Source organism: Scatophagus argus, chromosome 20 (assembly GCF_020382885.2).
Source record: "Scatophagus argus isolate fScaArg1 chromosome 20, fScaArg1.pri, whole genome shotgun sequence".
Classification (NCBI taxonomy): domain Eukaryota; kingdom Metazoa; phylum Chordata; class Actinopteri; family Scatophagidae; genus Scatophagus; species Scatophagus argus.
In genome coordinates, this window is record NC_058512.1 from 18746455 (window position 1) to 18763066 (window position 16612).

At 39.5% G+C, this 16612-nt stretch overlaps 1 protein-coding gene across 4 annotated transcripts; it reads left to right on the plus strand.

The window, feature by feature from the left end:
- The first annotated feature begins 445 nt into the window (after positions 1-445).
- Positions 446-12346, plus strand: zer1 (zyg-11 related, cell cycle regulator). 4 transcript variants are annotated; one of them, XM_046375376.1, is made up of 16 exons: positions 446-607; positions 1621-1839; positions 1990-2140; positions 3456-3910; positions 4892-5065; positions 5179-5293; positions 6277-6423; positions 6531-6704; positions 7799-8014; positions 8696-8737; positions 8998-9117; positions 9305-9420; positions 9775-9963; positions 10322-10419; positions 10790-10892; positions 11548-12346. In XM_046375376.1, exons 2-16 carry the CDS (start codon positions 1673-1675, stop codon positions 11633-11635), a joined length of 2355 nt encoding a protein of 784 aa, XP_046231332.1. In that variant the 5' UTR covers positions 446-607; positions 1621-1672; the 3' UTR covers positions 11636-12346. The 4 variants fall into 4 exon arrangements, with proteins under 4 accessions (XP_046231332.1, XP_046231334.1, XP_046231333.1 ...); XM_046375378.1 differs by lacking the exon at positions 446-607 and adding an exon at positions 626-854; XM_046375377.1 differs by lacking the exon at positions 446-607 and adding an exon at positions 626-793.
- Positions 12347-16612: the final 4266 nt, after the last annotated feature.

Genomic DNA, 16612 nt, shown 5'->3' on the forward strand with positions numbered 1-16612 from the left:
ATTTGCAGTTAATCAAATTACTCTTGGACCCACACCAATTATTTGCATACAAGTGTGTAAAACAAGGGAAGAGGAGAATAACTAGAACTCATTTAAGTTTCATCTAATTAATTAAGATTAAAAGTAAAATATATTCTAATTAAGGCTGGTTAAAAATATTCAGAGGAACACATTTTTGTAGCTACAGATGGTTTTTGAAAAAAAATATTAGTACTTACTGCTACTACAACGTTGTAGTACTACTACTACCACTACCTTCACAAAAAGTACTGCTGCTACTGATAATAATAAAAATAATGATAATAATAATAATGATAATAACAATAATAATAATCATTATTATTGTGACACAAAGAACAGGATATTAAGAACATAAAAGGGGCGTACAAAAATAGAAACTTTAAAGACGAGTGATGGAAGGAGAAGAAGAGGAGGAAGAGAGGAAGAAGAGGAGGAAGAGATGGGAAAAGGAGGAGGAGTAGTGTATGTAGGAGGTGGAGTCTGTTTGTTGACATCGGAGGAAAACGAAAATCAGATGAGTGAAGACTGGTTATAAAAACTACATTTCTCGCCCTCATCGAGACTTATAGCCTTGGCGAAAGCTAAGGTAGAGCACTGCGTGATGAGTCAAGCACTCAAACACCGCTGACCACTGGTTGTGGTCTGCATTTCCATACAGAGATCTTAGCTAGCGCTAGCACCACAAGCTAAGTTAGCTCACATCATAGCTGGGAAAGTCATCGTTAGCCACAAGCTAATTTGGACGCTGAAATGCACTGGTGACACCGTATCGGCAAGTTAAGGCTTAACTTAGAATAACAAGTGTTGCTCTTTGGTATTTTGGGTTGCTGTGAGTGAGTAGGATAAAATCCACTGTCTGTTTGTCAGTAGCTGTCTCACATTAACGTTTTTAGAGTAAATTGTTCTTTAGTGTAGCTAGCTAGCTAGCCATCTTAGTAACGGTCTGCTGTTTTCCCCTCATGATTCATTGCTGTATGGTTAACTAACAAACTAGTAATACTAACTAAAAGACAAGGCAAGCTAGATTACTAGCTTCAACCTATCAGCATGAGTCGTTGATCCTAACATTAAAAAGATGGCATTACTTTTGTTAGTAACGTTGAAAGAAGTTCTTGAAAAGTAGGCTCATTAGTTGCTAACAGTAGCCAGCCAAAGGCACGACGGCTAACTAAGCAAAGGTCTTAGTTTATTGTGGCAGTAATATGCCAGGCAGTTTAGCAAACACGGAAAACAGGAAGCTTTTGTAGGAGATGACCTTATTTTTGATTGAATGTCAATGTTGTAATTGTTGTCTGTCACTCAGTTAAAGAGCACCAGTTTGAATATTTTACAAAACAAAACATTTAGTAACCTAAAACATTAATATTAAGCTGCATTGAATGACAAAAAGAGTGGACAATGAAGCAGACATTAACTTATTGCTATTGTTACAGTGATTTTACATGTGGACTGTTTTTATTCACAATTGTTATTTTAATCATCACTTTTAGTCAGTCTTCATGTTGAAAATGTGAATTATTCGAGGCAGAATGAACATTTTTGCTGTTTCCCACTAAAAGCAAAGTCTAATGCGTTATTGTGTTTAATGCACGCCTCCAGGGTCCTCTGCAAAGCCTTGTCTTCGTTCAGAGCTGGAGAAGAAGAGGCTAACATGGCAACCAAAGCAGGAGACAATCCTGACAGCCTCATGACTCTAGCAACGGTCTTCTGTCTGAAGAACCTCAGGAAGACCATGTGCTACCAGGGATTCAGGAACAAGCTCTGCCTGCGCTCGGACATCTTCCTTCCCAGTGAAATTTGCGACAAGCTAGTCAACACGTATGTAACAGGATGCATCAGTTGATGTTTACCAAATTTCTATCTGTCAGAATGCCACGTTTGTTACAGTATTGCAGATTTTAGGTCTGACAAGTGCTTTTGATTCCGTGTTGGTTTTATTTATTCATTTATTTACTTTTCTTGATACAGGTATATGGAGTTGGTCCACACAGACAGTAACTTTGAACCAGAGGAGAGCTTCTTCCAACTATTCTCAGACCCTCGAAGCACCAGACTGACCAGGGTACAGCTCAGAGAAGACTTCGTACGTGACAGAGATTTGGAGGCCATTAGAAAACAGGTGTGGCACTTCAAATAAGTCAAACACTATTTTTTCTGAATAAGCTTATGACATCTTTGGAGTAAGTTTTTCATTTTCCAGTTCCCCTCTGTGGAACACTAGAAAACTGAAACATTTAAAGTATCCGTACTCCTTTACTTTTTAAAGCAAAATTAATGGAACAAAAGGGACATGGACCCTTCTTTTGTGGTCTTTCTACCCTTTCTCATTTTGTCTACATGATGAGCAAACCAAAAGATGGAGCTGTAGGAATACTGGCATTAGTAGAGCAGAAAACCATTCCAAATTGGTTAGAAGTAGGCAAAAATACAAAAACGATGGAAATGGGTAGGACACATCAAGTATTTTTGTATTATTTCCTGTTGTTACACATTTTGTTCAGTGGTATTTATTTTTTGTGGTTTGTAATTATACTTTTGAAGAATAATGGTAGGTCTACAAACATGCACTTGTAAGAATGGGCTCTTTGATGTACTATGCTAAGCTACCTTCTTGTCGGGATGGAAACTGTACTGTGATGTTGGACCAATCATTTATCTTATTACTGTAAGCATTTCAACTCTGGAATTCTTTTGCTTTGTGGCAACCCTTTTACCATACTGGGGTTGTTTGAAACTGGAATGATGGAACCATGTATGCATGTGTGTATAAGGCTAGTACTCTATGCATTTTGTTACCCATCATATCAACCTCGTACTCTATGAAATTTTGTAAAACAAGCACATAGTCACACACGTGACACGACAGGTGTTTTTACATTAGTTTCACCAAAACTGTGATGAAGTATAGACTGATCGGCCATAACATTATGAAGACCTACTTAACTTTGAGCAAGTTCCCCTGTTGCTGCCAAAGCAGCCCTGACCTGTGAAAGCACGGACTCCACTAGACCTCTGAACGTACGCTGTGGTATCTGGCACCAAGCTGTCAGGAGCACATCCTTTAAGTCCTGTAAGTTTCGAGGTGAGACCTCCATAGAAAATCCCAAAGATGCTCAATTGGAGTGAAATCTGGAGAATTTGGAGGCCAAGTCAACATTTCAAACTTGCTGTTGTGTCCCTTGTGATGTTATTGCTGATTGGTGTATATTTCTGGCATCATATTGCAGAATTTCCTGTATTGTTGTGGCATGGTTAAGAGGATAATGTTTTGTGTTAGTCTTGTGCAATAAGTTAACCTGTGGCTCACATCCTTATAGTTGATTTTATACTGCAGTTTGTAACCTAGTCATTCCAGATTAAAGCTTACTTACATCAGTATGGTCAAAATTTATTCACTAATGTGTAATAATTTCTTACTCTGTGTGTTCTGACAGGATCTGATTGAGCTCCACCTCACCTACTGCAACAGTCTGTCATCCCGCAGCTTGAAAACACTGACTTGTTTCCGTGAGACCTTGGTCTCTCTTTGTCTCTTTGGCTGTAGCCGCATCTTCTTCCGGAAGGGCGGCGCCCCACTTGCTTGCAACGAAGACACAGATGATGATGAGGAGGAAAGCCCTGCTTCAAGGCAAGCACTAGAGACAGACTTTAACTTTCAGGGGTTCAACCGCCTCAGGTTGCTCAATTTAGGCGGCTTGCCTGTTGAGGTGGATGCTGAGACCCTGCTCAAACCCCTGAAGTCCCTCACCTCATTAGATCTATCTAATGTACAATTGCTGGGAACAGCTTTTCTCACCCAGTGGAAAGATAGACTGGCATCTCTTGTTCTCTACAATGTGGACCTGTCAGAGGAGTTGATCAGTACAGTGGTGGAGATTGTTAATCTCAGGTAAGGTGGGAGGGGGGGGCTTTTATGTATACGTTGTCATTATGCTCTTAATACATTGTAGTGTTATTGCAGTCTTACACACACATATATATGTATGTGCATGTTCATGTGCGTGTGTGTGTATGTTAAAACAAAACCAATTTTACTGACGTGCTGCAGGTGGTAAGAAACTGCATTTGAACCTAAGATCTGTGTAGTTTAATCTTGTTTATCCAAGATAAAACCAGTTTATCCACTGGACTCATCCAAGAGGCTTTGCTGGTAATCTGCAGCCCACATTTATGTGTTTAAGGCATACATACTTTCCATGTTGTGACTAGAACGCATTTTCATTCATACTACAAATGAGTATCCAGGTTGTCCTTGCAGTCCACGTGTGCGCATTTCCCCGTCCATACAGCACACTCCTTTCCAGTAGGTGGTGTTAATGCACAACTGCCATAATGCTCCACTACATAAAAAATTTCTACAAATGACACAAGAGTAGGAATTCATGGATTTCAGGCACTGTCTGACAAATCCAGAAATAACTTGAGTATTGGTGGAATATACTAGTCTTTCACACCATTTGTGCAAACATGCTTATTTTTCACAAGGTACGGAAGTATCATATGACACTGGATTGTAAATAATTCAGGGTCGTATCGTTGACTATTATATCAAATGACAATGTGATTGGAGTGGGAAACCTGCAGAGAATTATCAGCTGTATGAGGCTTTATGGAGCTGTACAGTGAGTTTCACAAACTGCAACTTAACCGTTTTGGTTCACTCTCATAGCCTCTTTTTGGGTCACATCAGTTTTCAGAGGAAAAAGCTCACTGTACACTACATGCTTAGCAACTGTTGAACATGCAGAATGGATAGTTAATTAACTTAAAAAATGAGTTGTTTTAGATATACTGATGTAGTTCTTTTTATTTGCTCACTAATCATCAAGATGTTGTGTCAGTATCATTGATGGAAATCTGCATTCTTCAGACATCTTGACATCTCGCGGGAGGGCAGACGAGCCTCCAAGTTTCAGATGACCAGGAAAATCCTGACGTCCATCGTACAGCGTCTGGTCAATCTGGTGTCACTGGACATCTCAGGTCATATTATGCTGGACAACTGCACAGTTCCACACTTTGAAGAAGCTATGGGTCGGCCAAGGTGGGTAAACAGATCTGGATTTTACACACAAAAAAGTGTGGAAATTGCTTTTGTGTTTTCGTTTACGTTCAGGTGAACGGCGAACTTCTGAACAAGTTGACTTTCTCTTTCAGCATTGAGCCGTGTAAGAGCAGCATCTATCCTTTCCAGGAGCTGAAGAGGCCCTTGCAGTTTCTAGGTTTATATGACACCACCCTCTGTAATGTGACGCACATCCCTGCTTATAAGGTACTGCTTATCTAAAGGGCTGGATGAACATTATATTTTTTGGCTGATTATAGTTGTTTTGGGCATCACAACTCAAGTGACATAGACAGTTTTTGTCTGGACGAGTAGCTGCTGACAGACAGAAGATTAAATTACTTGGTGTGTAAATGTAGAGGAAATATGCCAAGAGTTAATGTTATTTTATAAATTAAATGATTAAATTTCTGTGATTTAACTTTCGTCATCCAGGTGATACTGCTGAGTATATATAACTGATACCAGTTGAAAAATGATGTTGTCGGTCCCCTCTGACAGACAGACTCTCATTTTATCGCTTATCATGTGACATATACACAGATCAAAACATATCTGCAATAATGAATGTTATTTGTGGGATTCAGGTAGGTTGACCATAGGTTTATCTGTTGGCTGTTGTGTTCACAGAATCAATGAACATATACAAGTAATGTCAAAAGCATTTGCCAAATTGGGAGGGGTCATGAGGGAATTAGTAGGGTAATTAATAGTTGTTCTCCATTCCTTGAGAACAACTTGTGACCCCTCCCAAGTTGTTCTCCCTTCCTTGAGAACAACTGGATATTTTTATGTTATTTTTGTAGTTGACTCTTGAGTCTCACTCCCAGGTCATCAAATTTTTGGGTTGGTGGCTCGGATTGATGTTAACAACCTAAAATGTCAACCATTAAAATGAAGGCAAAAAATTACCTTCACCTTTTTAGTTTGTCCATTTATCCTCTGTGTGATGTTCTTCCTTCTTAAATTAGCTAATGCACATGGAAATAACATATAACACATTAGTCCTCACTAAATTTAAGGTACAATGTGCTATTATCTACACTCAACTGGTTAGAGCAATCAATGTGCAGTTTAAATGGGAAAAACGTTTTTTTTTTTTAAATCAGATCAGGCATGTATGTTAATACTGTTTATTAACAGCCAGGTTTTGCTGTGTGGCTTGAATCTGTGTTGCTGGCCTTTTTCAGGTGACTGGATCCAAGAATGAAGACCAGGTCCTGAATGCCATCGAAGCTTACACAGAGTTTCGCCCTGAGCTGGCCCATAGAGCCATCAATCAGCTGTTTGACATTGCCAGGATACAGCACTGTAGCCAGCTCCTCCGAGCTTTACAAGTATGTTGCGTTTAAGTAGGGTTATTCTTTGAGCTCCTGATTAAATCTTTGTACCGTGGCTTTGCATGTTCACTCTGTTACACCTCATAAATGTTCTGTCCTTACAGCTTGTTATAGCAGCACTGAAGTGCCATAAATATGATAAGAGCATCCAGGTGACAGGCAGTGCTGCTCTATACTACCTGACCAACACAGAGTACCGCAGTGACCAGAGTGTGCGGTTGCGCAGAGAGGTCATTCAGGTGGTGCTGAATGGAATGGAGCAGTACCAGGAGGTTACTGTAAGTCTACCATGTTGCCTCATCTCCATCTCTGATAAGCTCAACACAATTTCAAATTGACTTGTGAAATAATTTTAAAAGGTGAATAATTTTCTATGATTAGATTTATTAAATGTATTTTCATGCTCAGAAAAATCCATTCTCCGTATGTGAGAATTGTAGTAATGTTAAGATGGGATGTCCTTAGACGAGCCTGACAAGGTTTCTCACTAGCTGTCAAAAATTGGATTTTGAGAGAATTGAGAAATCTTCTCAAAATTTGATATTTTTAGAGCAGAAGACTGTTGGAAATGGGATGCAAATTAACTGAGAATTAAAATGATGACAGGATTTTGACTCTAAGCCAGGCTTGTTTTGGGGATAATTGTGAAACTTGATTAATGCAGCATCACCACTACAGGTCATTGAGTGTCTTTTTATGTGCCTGAGTACTGATGCGGTTTGCATCCTGCCTGCTAATTTTAGAGACTTTTGGTCTTAGAATTTTCTGCACTTTTAGCAGAGAGAAAGAAGAAGGAATGATAACCATAACGAAATAATGAATAAGAACCAAAAGATTAGGGCTCTGCTTGGGCCCAGAATCTTAATTTTGAAAGACTGCGCTTTATGAAGGCAAATTTCCTTTTAATTCCTCTTCCTTTTATTTAAATTTTCATTTTCTTCAAAATAGGGTATTGCAAACAGTTACAGTAAGGTTTGGGCGCTGTATCTGTTCTAGGACAGATAGGCAAAGCTAATACAGGCTGATTATTTACTTACTTGTGAACTTCACTTTCTATATAGGCAAATTCGGTCAGTCTGTAAAAATCAATTTTAATAATTTCTTGTTCCTCAGTATCAGAACATCTTAATTACATCCTCTGTACGTAAATGTTATTCAACAAAAAAACTCCAAAGTATATATTTACCATCAGGTAAAAGTCTTCTGTGCTTGATGAAAAATGTTATTACTTTAAGCTGTTTACTTAAAGTGTATTATGAAATCAAAATCAGTTCAGTTTGAAGCCTAATTGATGTTGATTATGTTGCTCTTCAGACTTTCACCTTTGAGTTGTAAACCCTCTTCTGCACCCCCGTCCCCCGCCCCTCTCCAGGTCCAGAGGAACTGCTGCTTGACTCTGTGTAACTTCAGTATCCCAGAAGAGCTGGAGTTCCAGTACAGTCGGGTCAACCAGCTGCTGCTGAAAATCTTGGAGCCAGCCAGGCAGGATGAGTCCATCCAGAGGATTGCTGTGCACCTCTGCAACGCTTTGGTCTGTCAGGTGGACAATCATCACAAGGAAGCTGTGGGAAAGATGGGGTTTGTTAAGGTAACATTAAGATGAGCTTTTGTCTTTTGTTTTTTGTTCGTATATCCATAAAAAAACAAGTCAATTTGATCAGTTATGAAACACAAATTCTCTTTTATCAGCAACTGGTGTGATGCATCTCTGCCAGATTTGTGGTGCTGATTTTGATGAGTACTTTTGAAAAAACATTTCTGCAGTTCGGCTATATTTAGGTAGGCTTATTATTATTTGTATTTGAACCATCCTAACTATTCAGGAGCAGTGGGCAGCCACAGTGCAGAGACTGGGAAACCACTGCAGTTCTCATGCCTGTTACTTGATCAAGGACAATGGCAGGAGTATTCCTAACATCTAACAAGCTTATTTTGGGGATGGCAGGAAACCAGAACACCCAGAGGAAACCCACATGTACATAGGGAGAAGACGCATCACAGCGTGATGATAGTATCGTACTTCTTTCAGCTATGTCTGTGTGTTAGGAAAATTAAATTGGAGTTCTGTAGTATTGTATAAATTGATAACTGTTGCAAACATAGTCAACCAGCATACAGGAACACACACTGTAAAAGCAGACAATCAAAGAATATAATCTATAAATGCAAAGGGGAATTATTAACAGTATAACAATGACTTTAGAAATAAATAGTTAGCATTCCTATAGAAGCTGAATATTTGTGTTAAATGATGTTTCATATTTTGCAGACAATGTTGAATTTAATTCAGAAGAAGCTACAGGACAGAATGGTGAGTCTCACTTTTACTCCTCCTGGGTCTTTTGAACTTAAATTTATATTGCTGACTCAGCGGTTAAGTGGGGAGCACATAACTTGGGTCAAATATTGTTTCACAACTGAACAGATGGAGATTCAGAACTTAACATGAAGTTTATTTTTTGTTTTTTTTTGTTTTTCAAATGTAAAATGTGTGGCATGGTTCGACTCCAGTTTAAGTCCATTTACAGTCAAATGTAATGGGACTCTTGCTAACGGCGCGTTTCCCCTCAGTGTGACCAGGTGATGGAGTTTTCCTGGAGTGCTTTGTGGAACATCACTGATGAGACGCCCGACAACTGCCAGATGTTCCTCAATTGTCGGGGCATGAGTCTCTTCCTGGAGTGTCTACAGGTGTGTCCACACTCATCTACGCTGCCTCATTTGTCTTTTCTGAAACCCTAAGTATTTACTTAGCTTTCACTATTTGTTCTTTACACGTTAGAAGTAGATTGAAAGATAAAATATGTTGCTTTTGAATTATTGAATTATCTTTTGACATTTCCACTATATCTTTCCTCTGATATGATCTTAACTCCAGGAGTTTCCAGACAAGCAGGAGCTTCACCGCAACATGTTAGGGCTTTTGGGAAATGTTGCTGAGGTCAAAGCATTGAGGCCACAGCTGCTCACCCCTCAGTTCATCACTGTATTCAGGTAAGAGAACTGTTGAAATCAGTGGAGAGCAAAATGATTTGAGAACCATTTAGGCTATCCTTTCCAGTGTACCTATCATTAGTAAAGCAGTAACGATAAGAAACCTGCTCATTAATATATCTTACAGTACTAGTGGATATTCACATCCCCTGCTGTATGGCAGCTCATGTACGGTCATTTCCCTCAAGGGGCTTCACAGTCCGTACAGCAAATGACATCCTGAGACCTTTATTTGTTACAGTTAAACTTATTATAGAGTACATGAGTCTGGATAGACATAGCTGTAAACTGCGACTTGACTGGTGGCAGTATGAAATTGCAAGATGGTATTTCTAACTCTTAATTCTTTGACAGTAACCTGCTAGACAGTAAGGCAGATGGGATTGAGGTGTCGTACAATGCATGTGGCGTGCTCTCGCACATCATGTTCGATGGGCCTGAGGTTTGGTCAATGGAAGAGCCGCAGAGAGACGCAGTGATGCACAAGATGTGGGATGCCATTCAGAGTTGGGACGTGAGCTCACGACGCAATATCAACTACAGGTGATTATCTGTTTACCATTTCCACATTAATGTAATATCAGCCATCTTTCATTTATTATATGTATGTGTAGATGAATGAATGTGTGATCATAATCAAAGCTAGGTTAGCTTAAATAAATAGATAACACTACATATTGAACTTTATGTATTTGTGTGTTTTTATAAGCCTATCTGTTTGTTCACTGTGTATGTATGTATGTAAGCATGAATGCCAGTGTATGACCATGCTATATGCAGCCGTGGGTAGGAACATACTGTATCAGTATATAGTGAGCTGAAGTTGCGTTCTAGCTGTACAGCACAGCTGTCAGTGGTTTTCCTTTTTCTTTGAATTCTTAAATCGGGTTTGGTCTTTCAGGTCATTTGAGCCCATCCTACGGCTGCTGCCCCAGAGCATCTCCCCTGTCAGTCAGCACTGGGCCACATGGGCTCTCTACAACCTGGTGTCAGTTTACCGTGAGTATCTGCTGCCCCGGAGGGTTTTAAGTCAGACTCTGATCGGTTAACACAAACACCGGTACTGGGAACTGCACTTACTAGGTAGCAAGCCAGGTTTTGCCACACATTATAGCTAGTACTCCAGAATAATATTCTGGTACAAAATCCTGTATACTGACTAAGCTATAATTTTCAAGACATAATTTAGCATATTTAAAATATTTATTCCTTTTTCTACTGTGTTCCAGCATTAACTTTTCCCTTTTACTTACCACCAGGCTGCTTGTCCTACACACAACTTTCTTTAAGGCAGATCTGTCTTAATTGGGCTTTGTAAAGTACTAAGCAGGAATAATCTTTTTCTTTTCCATTCATTTTCGGTCTGCAGCTAGCAAATATTGTCCTCTGCTGATAAAGGAAGGAGGAATAAGTCTTCTAGAGAAAGTTCTGGAACTGGAAAGCTCACAGCCAGATACCAAGGATATGGCCAGGTATGACTGACAGTTCTGTTTGTATGCTACATGTACCTAAAGTCCATTTCGTACTCAGTAGTCTTTTTTCAAAGCAAATTCTACAGCTGCGATAGGAATTAGTTTAAGAGGCTTTCTGTTGTGCCAATTAAAGAGAATTTTGTTGGCGACAGTCATTTAATGTAGTAACCTAAATACACAGAAACACATCACAGATCACTCCCACACCTGTAGGTCAGTAGTTGTTGACTGCCAGCCATCAGCCCACCCTAAAATAGATTTATAACGAGATCACTTCCTTAACAGTTCCTGATCCGCAGATATTGAATAAGAAAAGCCCCAGAAAGTGCTGTCTTCTTCAACACAAACACAGGCGTCGTTACACTGGGCAACGTTTTGTCCAATCCCCATGCAGGATGAGCTGATGACCACATTCCTGAGTTACTATCATCCTTCTGTATCAGCGAAACACTCTTTAAGATGAGGCTGGGCACCTTCACTGTCAAAGGCAAAGGCAGTTTAGGCATGAAAACACCTCGGATGGGATTTGGGTTTAAAAATCCCTCTGTGGATCGGACCATTTGTCAGTGAAATCAATGGAACGCAGAGTTTAGAACTGCTTAAGCTTTTTTGAAGTATCTGTCATTTAGCTAGCTTGTATTTTTTTATTTTTCAGAAAAGTAATGGAGCAGTGTGAAAACTTCAAAGAAGACCCTATGGAAACAAATCATGGACAGGAGGTAAACTATGGACAGAGAGGTTGACACCACAGCAGCCATGATTCCCAGCAAACATCAAGCAAACCAACCTAAGGCCCCTCCTACTGTCATCACCACAAGGGTCAATCGTGTGCATTTTTCTTATCATTATTATTTTGTAGAGCAGAAATGTGTCTAAGACCCTCTTCACAGCAGTTTGGATAAAACCTTAATATTTGACACATAGGATGTGGTGCATGGTGTTTTGTTGTCAGGGTGCTTACGTTTGCTGCACATGAGCATCTCTTTCTGTTGGGACAGGTTTGTTATCTCTTAGTGTGTGTGTGTGTGTGTGTGTGTGTGTGTGCGCGCGCGCGTCAAAGACTCAATGGCAGAACGCGGAGCAGTTGGGGTGATGCTCGGTTCTCAGCACAAGGAAAAAAAAAAGCCCCCTGGCCAGCTCACTACCATTAACTGTGTAACATTGAACAAAAGGCTAAAGGCTGTGCACCGCCATCAGAGGTCTCAGCTCTCACACTGCGCTCTCACAGTCGCTCATGCATGTGAAGGCCACTGAGCTGTTGACACATGTACAGTGAATGTTAGCCATTATGCGTGTAGGCTGCAGAGAAGCATCACACTGATGCTGACAGGAGGGAAGTCTTCCCAGACCATGTGGCACAATGATGGACTTTGTTGTTATATATATGTAAATATTCTCTGTTTGTCTCATCCTTTTACTGTGTGTAAGTTTTATAATATAACTGTAAACACTCATGAATTTACTCTTTATTTAAATTTGTTTAGGTCTGACTGACATATAGTCAGTGCTAAGAAAATATATACAGAATACTCAATCATTCAGATGTAGTCTGGCAATCCTGGATACCATGCCCTTTAAAAGATCATTTAGATTTAGTTCAACCTTGCCTCTGTCTTTAATTATCTGGCATTTTAATTTTGATTCCCCTAACTGGAAGCCGCAGTGAGCTTCAACAACGAAGGAGGTCAGTCACTTAAAACAAATACATTATATGGCAAAAAAGTATGTTGACAATACACACTACCCTCATAAGCCAGGTACGTCAGTAAATGGTTTTACCAGTTGGGTGTGGAAGAACTTGCCTAGCTTGCACAGAGCCCTGAGCCCCATCCAGCATCTTTGGGATGAACTGGAACACACACTGATTGTGAGCCATACCTTCAAAAAATTGCTGTTTAGGCTAAATGGGAGCTAATCCCTGCAACAAAGTTCCAACATGTGGTAGTAGGTTCTGAAACCAGAACAGTGGAGATTGTCACAGCAGTTTAGTGTCCATGGTTTTGGAATGACATTTTCAACTATGATACATGGGTGAAACAGAGATAATGTCTTAGTTTATTCCATGCATTCCTCTTGTCAAAACCTCTAAAAAGTCCAGCCCATCCACCTGCTCTATTTCAACTGAAGTGATTTATAGTGCCCCCAACCAGGACTTTGATCTGGATCAATATTTTGTGGTTTTCCCTCTGAAACTCTGTAAGTTATTTTTTGCCGTTAACTATGATCCAGTCAGACTGATAAATTTATACATTGTGTTTTTGTACAGTAATCAGTGAGACCTGGCCTCAGCAAATGATTCCCCATATCATTATTTTCCAAGTTGCTGTCCAGCACACTGGCAAGAGGATGAGGCGTTGCTCTGCCAGTCAGAAGAAAGACCTCAAAGAGCTTGAAGCTAAACGTTTGTTTCACATAGAGGATAAACTCAGGGGCTGCGTATAGGGCCAGTATAAGGTAAATAATGCATTTTTGGAACTGCTAATCATGCAAAGCTACTCTGGTGAGGTCTTACAATAAAAATATATGGCTGGAAATTGATGTAATAGTTCCCCTTTAATCCACCACTGGCAGGTGGTTGTTCCAGTAGCAGCTGACCAAGAGCAGGCTACAGAGGCTCACTTCTTGCTCACTTTCTCCACTCCACCTTCCTAAGTTTTTTGGGGTTTTTGGTTGTTGTTTTTTTTCATTTTCAGATCTAACTGATGCTGACTCAAGTGATGTCACTAGAGGGCAGGATTTCACAATGTTATTGTGAGTAAGAGGCAATTGTAGTAGCATCTGGAACCAGTGTTTTGCCCTCAAGCTCAGCAGTACTTTCAGTGATCAAGTAAGATGCCAGATGATCAAAAAGACAAGGCTGAAGGAAACACAAATTTCCTTTAACAACACTTGATGGCCCATCATTTTTACTGGTTGGTCAACATGCTGCTAAGTAACTGCTTCATTAAAAGAAAACTTCTACTATGAGTAGTCCCACGGTACTATACTAACATTAAACAGCAGATGAAGCAATAACTGATGGTACAAAAGAAGATGGTGAACAGATATTTATATTTAAAGTTGAAACTGGGATGAAGTAAGCTCTTTTCTTTTTTTTGTTACCCCATATTAAAGTCTGGCTTTATTCACTCCATTGACTGTCTAGACCTTAAAGGTGCCCTATGGAGTTTTCTTGTTAACGTTTCACCAAAACATGCTGCGCTAACAAACTTGAACGCATTTCTTTTTTTACGTTTAGCAAACTGCAAATGTTTTCTAGCTCACGTTTTTTTTGGTTGTTTGTTTTTGGTTGTTTGTTTGTTTGTTTTGTTTTTGCTGTCCACAGTTTGATAAGCAAAATAACATAAAACTGGTGGTACAAATTTAGATTGCCCCGCCCACATTTTCTTGTGTGTGGGTCCTTTTATGGGCGTTCCAGATACAAACATAACACAGGCCTATTTCTAAAAATATTGCTCCACAGCACTGCTAGTGGTTAAAAACTCCACAGGGCACCTTTATGATGACCCTAATTAAGTGGTTTCTTCACTGGTATTTTTCACAAAATGGCCCTGAGATCATATACAAGAAGTGTTTAATTAGAACACTCTTCCGTAAACAACATTCACAATAAGACCCAGTTTAGAAAGTATAGGCCTGACTTAAAGGCAGTGTCCAACATTCAGTCCAAGAACAAATCCAGTTCTCAACTGTAGCTGCCTGAATGGGGAGTAGTTTCTTTTAGTTTAGACGGCAGATTACCTGTAATATTTATTAATTTCTTGCCATGGAGGCATGACAAATATATTAAATATGACTGCTTTTAATACCTTGTCTTAAGCAGAATTTTTTTGTTTTTGTTTTTTCTTTTTTTAATCCCTGGCCCTATGTTTACATATTTTGGTGTGTAAATAATAAGACTTGGCTGCAGTGACTGCAATGCAATCCTTTGAGGCAACTCTGACTGTCAGAGTTGCGTCCACTAAAAGTACTTTTTTTTTTTTAATTGCCACTCACAGGCTGAGACTGTTACTCTTGAGAGTCTGTGGGCATTACAGGAAGAATCCCTACAGAGATGGAGCTTTTTGTTAAAGATTAGAATCCTTTTTGTTTAACCCGAAGTCTCACTCAGGGAGAAGTCTCACTCTGAAATCTTGCGAGAGGTGAATTGTTGCAGTTGTTGCCTTATCTAGATTTTTGACATCAGTGAAATAATTCAGCCGTAGGGGCATAACTTCAACAGTCAAACCTGTCCCAAAGGAATAATATGTAGCCACTGCAGCCATGTAACAGCCGCTGGCTGTAGCAACCTACTGGACTAATTCCAAAACTCTTTTTAAGTATGAATCATTTACATATAGTGCTCAGGTTTAAAAATTCAATTATAAACTTCAATTATAAACTGCCTCTTAGTTTAGTTTAGAAATATGACATGATATGTTTCCACTTTTTAACATAAGCAGGGTAACAGTTCCACACATCAGACTGTTACTATATGTTGTGAATGGAATTGCCTTTCTATCCTTCACACTGGACAGTTTATGCACCTATAGATTCATTGTATTAGAAACAAATAAGACAGGTTTAATTATCAAAATTGTTTCTGGTTAAATAGTTTTTTTAGGGCAGTGCTACAGGTTTATTCTACCTTGATTGAATTCTTAGAACGTTGCATTGTTGCCATATTAATTCAGTTTCACTTCAATAAATGACCTGAGTGTGGTTGAATGAGCAGTCTGAGCAACATCACTGGGATTAAAGACTCTGTGCCTGCAGTAGTGAGCACAGTGCTGATGCCGATGACAGAGTTTGGATGGCGCTCCGCAGCGAGGGTAATTCATTCACATACATTTTATTTTTGGCACTCTTTAACAGGGACTGTCAGGACCTTAACAGTCATGCCAGTGAAAGAACATACGTCGCCCTTCATATTGCATCACAGCATTCGAAAATTGTTCTGCTCCAACTGCAAAATGTGTTGGTTGAACCATGGCAGGCTGTTGCACAGTGGTTAGTAATATGTAGCACACTGGTATCTCAGTGTGTGTGTAGCTCGAGCTGGTTCCCAGTTTCAGTCTCTGTTTTGTATGTGAACACAGTTAAGGATTATGTTCCCGAGTGGCGCCTAACTGATGCTTTCTAAGCTATTCCATGTCAGTTGCATTGGGTTTTCCCATTGACTTGGTTTCCTCGTTCTCATGTACAGTTCTTCTTTGTTTGATTTGTGGGACTCTGATCGGTACGGCTCTGTTTCTATCGCTGTTTCACAGTCACAGTGGAAAATAATGTTCAAGTAGGCAGTGGTGTGAGGTGAAAAGCTTTATTAGAGACTCACCTAATGTTTCTTTCTGGGATTCCAGTGTGTGGATATGAAGAGGATTCACCATACTTTCACGTATGATCAAAACCAAATCTCTTGTGACTTTAGTTCTTAAGAATCACAGTGTTTGACTGAAGATTCTAGATGTGTGAACTTCTCTCTAGGGAAAATAGATGATAGTCTCCATCACCTATTTTTTCTATTTTGGAATTATTTTAAATATATGTTTTTTGAGAAGAAATAATGTCTAGAGCTGAAAAAAAAAAACTCATGGTGTCAGTGACCGCAGGTAGCTACTTTTGGGGTTTGATTGTTATTTATAAAGGTGTATGTGCTGAAAAAAACATTTTAAGGTGAAAAAGTGCTTCAGGAGGACTGCTGTGTCACAAACTATTTCAAATTTCATCTACTAATTTCATAA